Below are 13,643 nucleotides of genomic sequence, written 5' to 3' on the forward strand. Positions count from 1 at the left end.
GTTCAGCTGACAGTGAGGATCAACGGGACTGCTGCAGAGGATGAAGAGGACAATGAAGATCATGCTCCTCTTAATCGGTAAGAAACACACACAAACACACACTCAAACAGAGATGGGTGTGGCTTCATACAGAGTAAGTAGCGGGTGAGTCAAACCGTCCTCTGCTGTTAAAAGCGCTCACGTTCATTATTCTGTCGTCGAGCTCGTTCATGTGAAGCTCGTCCCCGAGGCCTCCATGCAGGGCGGGGCCCGCACTTTCAGTGTGCACTGTGTATAAGGACACTGTGTCTAAAATGTACGTAATAAATACACTACACATAGAGTTAGAGCTCACAGCACAAGCATACTGCCAACCTATCATGACTGTGTTGTACATACACATGTATAGTGGTTCTTTTAATTAGTGAAAACATCAAGAAGTCAGCAGCAAAAGGAGAACACACCACGGCCCACGCTTAAACAAGGAAGGTTTATTCCTCCAAAGATTTATTATTGAAATAGATGCAACATCCCCCCAAAAACAATCCCACACTGCAGCTACAGGAAGTTCCCCCTGAGCCTCTTTAGATTAAACCAAAATCCCCAGGAGGGGGCGGAGCCTCATACACAAACAGGAAGTAGAAACAATAGCCAGCCCTCCCCCTGACACACAGCCAGGGGTGCGGTCAGCTCAGTGCTGTAACTCCAGCTCTAACACTGACGGAGCTGAGACCTCCACCCATATCGCACACAGACACCACGCTGGAGTTCACGGAGCTCCTGAGACTCATCCCTCCACACGTGTGAGCAGCTGCTGGTTGTGTACACCTGTGAGCACGGAGGTGTGTTTGTCTGGACTTCACTGATGTAGACCCTCCTCTTAAACACTTAGTCTTTGTGTGCTTGTAAATAAACTCTCGTCTAGTGTTTTAGTCACATCCACCCGAGTAGCTACGACAGAGCGATCCAGCCAAGAAATGGACTCTCTGCACTCGACTGAATGTGTCTCATCCTCAGTCTTCCCAAGGAAACTGAGCTTGGAAGACATGTCCCCCACCAGAGCAGGGTGCCATCACCAACAGCTCGGGGAATTTAAATGGATGAAAATCAACCAAACTTGCTTTATTGGTGGAAGTGCTGTAAGGATGAGCATTAATCTGTTAATATTTATCACAATAAAAGCTTTTTAGGCTCAGCTATGAATGGTTAGGCAGGATTTTTATCTTTATATTGTTTTAGTGTACACTGAGGACTGTGGCAACATTGCAGTTTCATGTTCAAGTTTGATTTTTCCGATGTCGCAGATGCGTGTAAATATAGCTGACCAATCAACACGGTGGAGCATGTGATGGTTGTTCTCACAGAACGGCTCTCTGACATCAACTCCATTTTAGTTTTTTCCAACAGTTCAGAGAGGATGCATTTTTCACCAAAACACAGCAAATTCAGTGCATATATAGATTATACAGCAAATCTGGAATAAATCTCACTTCTCACATTTGAGATTTTGACATTTTAAACAGCTTAATGCAAAATGTGCCCAGTTAACTCCTCATCCAGAGAGTCTGGATGCTAATGTAAAACTTCCACGAGCCCTTAAATCCCTGCTATGAGCTCGTTGCATTGAGCGAGGCTGTGACTGAGAGGGAGGTTTTCCTGGCCTGTGCTGGTGGCAACAGAGCGCACAAGCAGCACAGGATTCAGCCCAAACCATTTATTGTTTGGTCCTTCTGTGTGTGGTCAACAGGATGTCTTGGAGGACGACCGGGGGGGTCGTCACCACCAACCTTATTGATTATGTCTGAGTTTAAAAGAAGGTTGTATGAAAAAGGCAAAAGTAAATCTGGAAAGACCCCAAGGGAAGATGAAACAACGGTCTGACAGTAAATCTAAACATCAAGGTGACCCCCTCCTCAGATGCTCTAGTTAGGCTTGTCCTTGTGTGCTGGTGGAAAATGAAACATGCTGGTCGGTATTCTCTTTGTCTGCATGGTTACTTCCTGTTCCATTTGCCTGAACTGAATTTGTCCATTTAGCACCTTCGGCTTGGAACAAACTGCAGAGCGACTGGTAAATGGTCTGCATTTGTAGCGCTTTTCTAGTCCCTAAGGACCCCAAAGCGCTTCACACTACATCCAGTCATCCACACATTCACACACTGGTGATGGCAGCTACATTGTAGCCACAGCCACCCTGGGGCGCACTGACAGAGGCTGCCGGACACTGGCACCACCGGGCCCTCTGACCACCACCAGTAGGTAAACATGGGGTTAGTATCTTGCCCAAGGATATTTGGCATACAGCCAGGAGGCAGCCTGGGATCGAACCACCGACCTTCTGATTGGTGGCTGACCCGCTCTGCCACCTGAGCTACAGCCTACAGCTTAATAACACTAATAATACATTTGAAAAAACTGACCAGACATTTCAGCCATGCACAGATTTTAGGAAAACAACTTCATAAATCCTGGTTGATTCTTTTTGCCTTATACAGACGACTGTGTGGACAAAGTGGGCTCGAGTTGCTCTGTTGGTCACACACTCTGCTGTACTCATATTTCTTTGCCTTTGGCCTAAGAAATGAATGGTATAGTGGCAGGACTACAGGGCTGTGCTGCTTACCTTGATGTTGTAATTTACAGCAACACTTGAAGACCATGCAGAGTGAATCAGAGCTGTGTCCAGCTCTGACGTGGGATGCTTCACTGTGAGAAATGCATGAAATGCAAATGCCAGTCAGTCCATGATCAGGGTGAGGTTGGGAATATCAGCCCTGTGTGCTCTTGATCATTTCCATCTCTACAACAGACCTGATGCAGTTCTTGGGCCTGCTGGGTTTCTATCTGCACCTCTCACACATCTGCTCAGCTCTGCGATTAACCCTGAGGAAGCGACTTCTTCTGCTCCTCATGTGGTGAGGCCTTCCAGCTGCAGGTGCATGCTGGGGCTGTTTCTTTGTAGACTGGTGATGATGGAGTTCTTCATTCAATCATTCTGATGTTTTGTTTCCTTGCGACAGTAACTCTCATCATTTATACTGCTCATTGGTTAAGGAAGACGTGCCGGCTTTAATATGGGCTGTGCAGCATTTTGAGGTGTACAGTCATCAAAGGCTGGAGTGTGACAAACACACACAGAGTGATCCGTGGCCTGGAGATCAATGGCAGTCTGTTTTCTTTTCTATATGAAGCCGGGTCACATTCTGACCAGGTCCCTCGATGAGGTGTTTTCATCGGGGCTCCTCCACAGCCTCACACCGAAGCTGGACAGTCGCTTATAGATTGTGTTTGCCAGCCGACGATGTTGTACTAGGAGAGTCTACTGGGCGATTTCTTTCATGTTTAGTCAGCATTGCATCAGTAAAGCTTCTTGATGATCATATCTGGTGTTGTTACTGACGTGGCAATCTGCTCTGGAACCTTTCAGGCTGCACTATACTCTGGGTAGATGAGCGTGCTGGGCCAGCGATCACTGCAGGACCTGCTCATCCATGGGAACCATGGAGCTCCTGCTGGCATGTTTCTGGTGATCTGTTGATGCCAAAGGAGTTTGAAACTGAAGTCACCGAGTCAGCAGAGTGTTGGCAGCTGTTACGCGCTGTAATATATGTGCTCTGCCACTTTGTGTGGTTACTAAGCTCCACCACTTAAATGGCAATACTAACAGCACTTACAGTGGATGGTAGAATAATGAAATGTTGCAGTCCTGACTTGTGACCATTCGCTCTGCTATGTTTCTACAGGTAGACTGCATGGCTGCAGTGTTGCAGTGGGACTGAAAACACCTGAGTGTGAAGATGTTGTCCCTGTAGTGTGCTGAAGCTTGTTTATAATGACATATGCTGTTTGGATATCTGCACTTGTCCTTACCGTTGGAAATAAACCTGTGCATTAGGGCCCTGCAGTCAGTGACAGTATGTCAGTGTTCACTATGTATCACTATACTTGAATCCATTTCATTTTCATTCATAGCCTCATATAGAGAATGGCATTTACACAGACACACTAATGCAGGGCTTTCTGTTTCTATCAGTGCAGCTCCATCATTAGTCTTTACAGACGTTACAGACACACAGAACCAAAGTCCAGGTATGTGTGGTCCACATGAGTCCAGCCTGCAGGAGAAACTGTCCCTGTAGCCAACCTAGCATGTTTGTGTAGCAGCTCACTTTGTGTCAGATGTGATCTGTGTAAAAGCTTTCAGTTGTTTTGTCCTGTGATCACCGCGTTCAGTCAAGTCTCCCGTCAGCCATCGCTGACAGTTCAGCAACCCGACCACGTTCAAAACGGGCTTCTTAATCACATGTCATGTAAACTGAACAGTTCCAGTGTTTCCTGATTTAGAGTCTAGTTAGCCTTAGTCCTCTGCAGGCTGAGATTCATCCTGTCACATGTTTTTGGGTTCTCTGCAGGAATGCATGGTTCCATCTCCCAGACTCCTGCAGTCCCAAATCATCACACCCTGCTTCTCCGTCAGGACTCTGCATGTGACATGTCTAACCCTGACACTCTCGGACAGGTTCAACTCAAATATACTGGAACTTTTCTAAGACAATCAAATTTGGACTCCAGTTTGCTCCAGTTATTCATCAGACGTCTTTAGGAACGTTTCAGTCTGCATTTCTGTCCTAAAGAGCAAACAAGGTTTTTATTTCCTGGACACTGTCCTTCACTCTGAGGGACGTTCATTTTCACTGACAGCCCCTGGACGGTGTGGATTCATGTTAGAATATCACCACGACTCTGATTTCTGATGCAGATGCTTTTATTTGCTCAGATTTTCCACCATCTCACAGTCTGACGTCTTAATTTTTCTCTTAATTATTTTTCATGTGACTAATTAATGCAGACACAGCCCTAAAGGCTAACGCAGGAGTTGCCAGTGTAGTTTCATTTTGTGGCTTTCAGTTTCTACTTTCCTCTTCAGCATGTGAGAAAAGCTCGTGTTAAGCATTTGTTCTTAAATGTTCATGAAAAAAAATATTCAAGCTGTAGTTGTCATGCCGATCAGCTTCCCAGTGAACCTGTTTAACCTGTGAGGGGCTTCATGGTCTGTTTTCTAAAGAGTTCATTTGTTCTACTCAAACGAGGAAGTGCTTGGAGACGATGTGGTCAGTGTGTCAGTAGAAACTAAAAAGAAGAAGAGCCTGTTTCTGACCGCTCAGTCTTGGTGAAGACTTCATACAGAAGGTACAGTTGCATTTTTTCAGTATCACTGTTGCTTTTTTGTATATTGAATGATACATTGACTTTACACTGTGCTAATATTAGCTCTGCTTGTATGTTGCAGCCATGGCTGCGGCGTCGGCTCTGGTGTCTGAGGACAGTCTTCTTTGTCCCGTCTGTCTGAGTGTGTTCACTAAACCTGTGTCGATTCCCTGTGGACACAACTTCTGTATGAACTGTATCACAGACTACTGGAGCACCCTGTCTGTACTCCAATGTCCACTGTGCAAAGAGACGTTTTACACCAGGCCGTTGCTTCGGGTTAACCCTGTCATTGCTGAAATGGCAGAAAAGGTTAAAAAATCTCTTCAAGAAATGTTGAGTTCAGCTGAACGAGCAGGACATGAAGACGTGCTCTGCAGCATCTGTGCAGGGTCCAAGGTCAGAGCCCTGAAGTCCTGTTTAATGTGTTTACTGTCCTACTGTCAAACACATCTGGAGCCTCATCAGAGGATTTCAGCTTTGAAGAAACACAAGCTGATCGATCCAGTTCAGAACCTGGAGAGCAGAATATGTCGGGATCACGGTGAGCCTTTGGAGCTGATCTGCAGACTGGATCAAAGGTTTCTGTGTCAGTCCTGTAAATGCAGTGACCATAAAACACATGAAACAGTGAGTCTGGAGGACGAGGCTGAGATGAGGAAATCCCAGCTGAGATTAGACAATAACAGCATGGATCAGATGATCCAGGAGCGTGAGCAGAAAATCCAGGAGCTTCAACAGTCAGTGAAGACCAGCAGAAGTAAAGCTGAGGAGGCGTTATCGTACAGCAGGAAGGTGATGACCGCTTTGGTGCAGCACATAAAGACAGAGTTCACCAGACTGTCTGAGACGATCGAGACGAAGCAGGAAATAAATGAGACGGAGGCAGAAAGCTTTATTGATGAGCTGCAGGCAGAGATTACACACATGAAGAAGAAGAAGCTGCAGTTTCATGAAGCTTCGCTCATCAGAGACCCCTTCAGCTTCCTGGAGAACGTCCTCCCTCTTACCTACAATAAGCCCCAGCTGCAGGACTGGTCTGCTGTGACTGTAACCAGTGACCAGTTCATGATTCAGGAGACCCTGGCCGAGCTGGAGACAAAAGTCAGAGAAGAAGTCAGCACGCTCTATGATGTAAACTTCAGAGATGGGAAAGAACAAAGGTATGATCTGAATGTTTTCATGGCTTGGTCCAGATTTGGGTTCTCCTTGAAACACAGTGAGGTCACTCAATCAAAATCAGTCAGTGTCTCCATCTCGACACCCCTTTTTGTACATGAACTTTTGTTTGTTCAGTAAAAATCAAGAATAGTTTAGTCTAGGTGGATTTCTAGGTGCAGCCAAGTGGCAGAGGGCTTTCGGTCCATCGTGGTGAAGAGCTGAGCGTAAAAGCGAAGCTCTCAATTTACTTCGATCTACGTCCCTACCCTCACCTATGGCCACGAGCTGTGGGTAGTGACGAAAGAACGAGATCGGGATACAAGCGGCGAGAAATGAGCTTCCTCCGAAGGGTGGCTGGCCTCTCCCTTAGAGATAGGGTGAGAAGTTCAGGCCATCCGGGAGGGGCTCAGAGTAGAGCCGCTGCTCGCTCCACATCGAAAGGAGCCAGCTGAGGTGGTTCGGGCATCTGACAAGGATGCCCCTGGGCGCCTCCTGGGTGAGGTGTTCCAGGGCATGTCCCACCGGGAGGAGGCCCCGGGGCAGACCCAGGACACGCTGGAGAGATTATATCTCTCGGCTGGCCTGGGAACGCCTTGGTGTTCCTCCGGACAAGCTAGAGGAGGTGGCTGGGGAGAGGGAGGTCTGGGCTTCTCTGCTTAGGCTGCTTCATACAACTTTCCTCTTTCACCCATTTATACAAGCACTTTGTTGTTTTTGTTACCTAAGTGCTCACTCTGATTGTAACATCAGACAGCAACCTGGGGTTCAGCATCTTGCCCGAGGACACTTTTGGACGTCCAAATACTTCTCAGAATTATAATCCAACACATCAATTACGATGATGATGATAATCATCATGGTGAGGAGGAGGAATAGAGTCAAATCCAAGTGCAACAAGGACAGTTTCCCCTTGGTGCTGCTGCTGAAATTTCCAAGGGTGAACTTCTGCAATCCTTTGAACCTCTCTCTTTTACAGTCACTGTTCTGTGAGTGTCAGTTTGACATACCTCAGAGGTGCTCTGATTCCTCCATCCTCTCTCCATCTCATCTCCTCCAGTTTCTGGACCTTCTCTGTGTTTCCTTTCTCCTCCATCTTCCCAATCAGGAAGTCCAAGTGGACATAGTGGAACTGAATCAGCTTTCAGAGCGATCTGCTCCAGTCTGACAACATGTTGGTAGGACTCATCCAGGAACTGGGACTTCTCTGCTGTCAGCAGTTTCATTTCCTTTCCAAGTAAATGAACATCCTTCTCTTTTGTTGGTGGTTCTTCTCTCTGACCTCTCCTTATCCTGGTCACATATCTCCACTTTCCTTTCACATGCACTGATGCAGGACACTTGTTGGTGCATGACGTGCAGAGACCATCTCTAAAGACCTCACAGTGATTTAAGGGCACCGTGCATCCAGGATAGTGACAGTTCTCCTCACAGACTGTACAGCTGACAGCTGCTTTCAAACCCGGCCCCACATCTCTGCTCTGATAGGTTCTTTATGTTTAAAAACTTCAGCAACAAATGGAGGGACCTCTTCATCTCATGTTGTCATGTTTCTCCAGAGCTTCCTGACTCTGTTTTATCTCTCTTTGTTTCACTTCAGTGAATCTTGATTCTTTCTTGCAGGTTTTGGATGCAGGCTGTCAGTCTGATACTTTCTTTTAACACTTCAGGAGATGCTTCTGGCTTCACAGGTGTAGTTTCTTTCAGGAAGGCTGTGAACTCTACTTTCAAAATTTAGTTTCAGGATAATTCTTCTTGCTATCTTCAAGCTGGCAGTTATTAAACAGGAAGTAACAGACTGATTCTTCTCATTTTTGAGCACATTTAATTTTTGAATCTTCAAGAGCTTGAAGAGATATTTAGGGTTTCTTACATCTGAGTGTGTGATGAGAGCTACAAAGTCTTTCTCCACATTGAAAGATAAAATGATATTCAAACATGGATTATAATTACCCAAAGTTTGATTCTGTTCATCTGGACGTGGTGTTTTCAGTGGGAGAAACGTTTCGTCATCATCCAGTGACTTCAGTCTCAGCTGACTGCAGGTTCCAATCTTATAAACAGTACATTTGCATAATGACTGAAACCAGCCCACTGGAAGGAACAGTGGGCTGGGAGGTCAGCTTATATCATTAATATGCATTTCTCATGACCACTGATCAAAGGCCATTGATCAATGGCCTGATTGGTTGACGAGATATACAGTGGCTTGCAAAAGTATTCGGCCCCCTTGAACTTTTCCACATTTGGTCACATTACAGCCACAAACATGGATAAATTTTATTGGAATTCCACGTGAGAGACCAACACAAAGTGGTGCACACGTGAGAAGTGGAACGAACGCAGCCGGACGGCCAACTCCTCCTCAGCCCTACCCCGCTCCAGCAGGCCGCAGAGAACGGGGGTGAGAGAAGACTCCAAACCTCCCTCCACCCGCTCATTGTAGATGTTGATGCATGTGTGTTCTAAGGTGCATTAAAACCCAGGAGGGCATGGAGCTACCTGCCAAGAGAGCAGCAGGTAAGCGCATAGCCCCTCCTGCTAGCCCTCAATGACTAAGTGTATTTAAAATTGAGAGGTGGGCAACGACGCCAGGGGTGAGGGTGTACACCCTGATGGTAATTTGGACTCCGTGTATCGTGCCCACCCCCAAGATCCTATATGTATGTGTAATGAGAGTGTGAGTAATGTGAATGTCTAAGTTGTGGGATAAAATTGAGGCAGAGGCAGCCAGAAGGGGACAGAGGGGGGGGGTAGCCTCCTCTGCACCCTGGTGACATACCCCTACTCCAAGGCCCTGCATGTGTGGGTGGTTGTGGTGGAGCGGGAAGAGGGAGGCAGCTGGAGATGGGGAGGGAAGGAAGGGAGGGGCAGTGACCCCTCCCTGGGGCCAGCTCCCCCGCTGACCCCAGTAGGCACTCCCACACTCCGCGACCCGCCAGGGAAAGGGGGCCCAGGCCCATCCAGACCGGGGCCCAGCGCAGCAGCGCCCCCGGCCCCACAGAGCCCGGGACAGTCCACCCAACCCCACCACAGAGAAAACTGCACCCACCCCACCATCCACTCATCTTCCAGACTACATGAGACAATAGACGCCCAGGCTGAGATCTTCCTCCACCTCTCCTGTATCTCCCCCTCCTGCAGAGAGTCCTGAAGGAGGAAACAGCCATCCTCTGGTGGGAGGACTCACACATAAAGCAAACACTGAAAACATTAGATCATAACACTTCCCCCCACCCAAAAATCAAATATTCTAACCCCAAATGAAATGTTTGATTCATGACCTAGAGAGGGCATCAGCCATGACATTCTCTAAGCCCTTTTTGTACCGGATTTCAATGTTGAAGTCCTGGAGGAGTAGGGACCAGCGCATAAGGCGCTGGTTGCTGTTCTGCATCCGAGTTAGGAACTGGAGAGGGTTGTGGTCAGAGACTGGACCCAAGGTACACTTCAAAGTGCTGCAAGGCTAGCAATAAGGCTAAGGCTTCCTTTTCAATCGTGCTGTAATGCAATTGGTGTTTTAGGAATTTTTTGGAAAAGAAACAGACTGGATGGTCAATGCCATTTTCATCCTCCTGCACAGCCCCCAAAGCACTGGCGTCCACCTCAAGCTTGAACGGACGTGCGAAATCAGGGGCGGCCAACACAGGAGCACTGCAAAGGAGAGCTTTGGCAGCTTCGAAAGCAAACTGACATGTCTCTGACCACACAAATGGTGATTTTGGACTGGCAAGACTGGTTAATGGGGCTACTACCTCGGAGAAGTTTTTGCAGAACCCACGGTAATAACCTGCCATGCCTAGAAAACGCCGCAGCTCCCGACGTCTGCGGAGCTGGGAAGTTTAATATTGCCTGCACTTTCACAGCAACAGGGAGGACTTGACCCTGTCCTACTTGTTTCCCTAGGTCGGTTACAACAGCCTTTCCAAACTCACACTTAGCCAAGTTCAGTGTCAGAGAGGCATCACGCAAACGGTCAAATATTTCACTGAGAGTTTGAGTGTTCAGTCCAGGTGTATGAATAGGCCACTATATCATCCAGATACACTTCGCAGTTTATGACTCCATGTAACTCAGTGTTCATCAGTCGTTGGAATGTGGCGGGAGCATTTCTTAACCCGAACGGCATGACGGTGTATTGCAAAAAGTGGTTGGGTGTAACAAAGGCACTGATTTCTGATGCGCGTTTGGTTAATGGGACTTGCCAGTATCCTTTTAGGAGGTCGAGTTTGGTCACAAAGTTTGCCAAGCCCACACGATCGACCAGGTCATCCATGCGTGGGAGTGGAAAAGAGTCTGGTTTTGTAGCAGCGTTTACCTTTCGGTAATCGTTACAGAAACGGGAGGTTTGATCGGGTTTTGGAACGAGCAATGATGGTGAGCTCCAAGAACTATTACTGGGAAGGGCAAAACCATGGTCAAGAAGATACTGGACTTCTTGCTGCATTATGGCATGCTTAGTGGGATTTACTCTGTAGGCATGTTGCTTTATTGGCTTGTGATCACCCACGTCAATATCATGACTTAGCACGTGCGTTTGAGTGGGGATATCACCAAAAAGAGTTGGGTAATTGTTAATGAGCTCTCGGACATCAGATTTGGCAGGATCAGACAGATGTGATAAATAGACATCCAAGTCAGCCAGACGTGCACCGGAAACAGAGCTGTGCCTATCATCCAACCCATCATCGCAGGGACTATATAAGGGTTGAGAGACGGACACTGACACAATAGGTGACACAGCAGGCGACGGACCGGAGGGAGGAAGAGTAGCAGCAGCTATGGCTCACCCAGATGATGTCATGCCAATCCAATCAAAGGTTGAGGGAAAATAAAGGTCTAATAAAAAGAATCAGAGAGCCACTAATGCTTTGGGAGAGCAGACAGACAAAAATAAGAATCCAATTGGAAAAAAGAAAAAACAAATGGTTAAATGGCCTGTATTTATATAGCGCTTTACTAGTCCCTAAGACCCCAAAGCGCTTTACATATCCAGTCATCCACCCATTCACACACACATTCACACACTGGTGATGGCAGCTACATTGTAGCCACAGCCACCCTGGGGCGCACTGCAGAGGCAGGCTCCGACACTGGCGCCACCGGGCCCTCTGACCACCACCAGTAGGCAACGGGTGAAGTGTCTTGCCCAAGGACACAACGACCGAGACTGTCCAAGCCGGGGCTCGAACCGGCAACCTTCCGATTACAAGGCGAACGCCCAACTCTTGAGCCACGATCGCCTCACATACAATTAAACAAAAAGGTTTAATTGTATGTGACCTTTGACCCTGAGCAGAAAAGGATCAGCTCAGGTTTCAGTGTTAAACAAACTAACAACAGTGACATGTGTCGAAGTTCTCTGCTTTTCTCTGCAGGATCAGTTTGATCTCATCACCACATGAAGACATCATCTCAAAGTTTTCTCATCAGGTCAGGACCTCCTGCTGTCTACCAGCTGAGACCAAAGAAACAGAAGTTTGGAACAAGAATCACTGTTGGAAAAAAATCCAAACAAGACAAACAGAACCATCTTACTGGTGGGAGAAACAGGAGCAGGAAAATCCACACTGATCAACGCTCTGCTCAACTACACCATGGGAGTGAAGTGGGAGGATAGAGTCTGGTTTATGATCGCAGAGGAGGAGAGAAGAAGTCAGACATCAGATGTGATCGTGTACGAGATCTTTGGTTTTGAAGATGTAACTCTGCCCTACTCTCTGACCATCATCGATACTCCTGGATATGGAGACACCAGAGGGATCGAACATGATGACATCATCAGTCACAGATTATTGGACTTGTTTCGATCAGAGGATGGAGTCCATGAAGTTCATGCAGTGGGTCTGGTGATGAAGGCGAGTGTGAATCGACTGAGTGACCGACTGAAGTACGTCTTTGATTCAGTGATGTCTCTGTTTGGAAAGAACTTGGAGAAAAACATCATAGCTCTGATCACACACTCAGATGGAAGCAGGCCTAAAAACCCTCTTCAAGTTCTTGAAGCTGCAAACATTAAATGTGCCAAAAATGAGGACAGTCAGCCTGTTTACTTCCTGTTTAATAACTGCCAGCATGAAGAGCGAATGGAGGAAAACACAAATTTTAGAAATTCATGGGAACTTACACAGACAAACATGGATCATTTGACAGACTTGTTGGGAAAATCGAATCCTCAAAAACTGGTGAAAACAGCCGAAGTGTTAAATGAACGAATAAGACTGAAAGCCTGCATCCAAAACCTGGAAGACAGAATCGAGCTGGCTGAACTGAAACAGACAGAAATCAGACAGATCCGAGAAGCTCTGAAGCAGACGAATCACAGAAATAAAATGGAAATTGAGAAATTATTGAGTCTTTTGGAAAATCTTGAAAAGGAAATGAAAGTGTTGACAGCAGAAAAGGAAAAGTGGCTAAGTGACTCCTACCAGCATGCTGTCAGACTGGAGGAAATCGCTCTGAAAGCTGATTCAGCATCCACTGTTGTCCACTTGGACTTCCTGATTGAGAAGATGAAGGAGGAAGGAGACACGGACAAGGTCCAGAAACTGGAGGAGATGAGGAGAGAGGATGGAGGAACCAAGAAGCAGTGCAAGCTTAAACGAACACCATCACCAACATTGGGAGACCCTTCCCCTGGCATACGTGAAACATGTAAAGAACCATCAGGCAGATGGTACTGATGCTGCTCCATGTTCAGATGTACACAGATGTTGATTGTTGATGTGGACATGAGGGCCTCCTTCTAAGACGGGAACATCATGTATGCTTTCATATTTTATCCAGTTACAAATATCAATTCTCATGTTAAAAAATACTTATTATTGATATACATGTATTTCACACAGATATTTGTACTTATGCACATGACAAGTATTACTACATAAACTCCACAGTCAGTTATTATGCAGAGCAGTGCTGCCAGCTGTGCTGTAAATGCAGTGAGGGCGCCCCCTGCTGTTTAACGATCAGTACAACAGTGTGTGAGAACAGCTCCCTGCTGCTCTGACGTCACAAACTAAACTCTGTGTTCTCCACAATTACATGTGTTTCTGTCACGTTGTTCTAATGTTGTTCTACTGTTGTCAGTGTGAGCTTTATCCTGCTGCTCCTCTCATGCTGACTCAGTAAACTGGTTGTGGGACAGTAACGGTCACTGACACGATCCAGAGACAGTCCAACATGTTGTTGTCTTTCAGTGAGTGCAGAGGATGTTGGAGACACTGAACTCAGACAAAGTGTGGAAATAATCCAACTTTGACTCTTCAGTGTTTCTGAGTCCAGTCCTGAAATCTGATC

General features: G+C 46.7%; 1 protein-coding gene across 1 annotated transcript; it reads left to right on the forward strand.

Moving 5' to 3' along the window:
• The first annotated feature begins 5,270 nt into the window (after nucleotides 1-5,270).
• On the forward strand, nucleotides 5,271-13,637 carry LOC121812718. Its single transcript, XM_042215550.1, has 2 exons — nucleotides 5,271-6,405; nucleotides 11,808-13,637. Exons 1-2 carry the CDS (start codon nucleotides 5,271-5,273, stop codon nucleotides 13,025-13,027), a joined length of 2,355 nt encoding a protein of 784 aa, XP_042071484.1. The 3' UTR covers nucleotides 13,028-13,637.
• The last annotated feature ends 6 nt before the right edge of the window (nucleotides 13,638-13,643 follow it).

Source organism: Haplochromis burtoni, unplaced genomic scaffold (genome assembly GCF_018398535.1).
Source record: "Haplochromis burtoni strain Fernald_Lab_line unplaced genomic scaffold, NCSU_Asbu1 Contig_753, whole genome shotgun sequence".
In the NCBI taxonomy this organism is placed as follows: Eukaryota; Metazoa; Chordata; class Actinopteri; order Cichliformes; family Cichlidae; genus Haplochromis; species Haplochromis burtoni.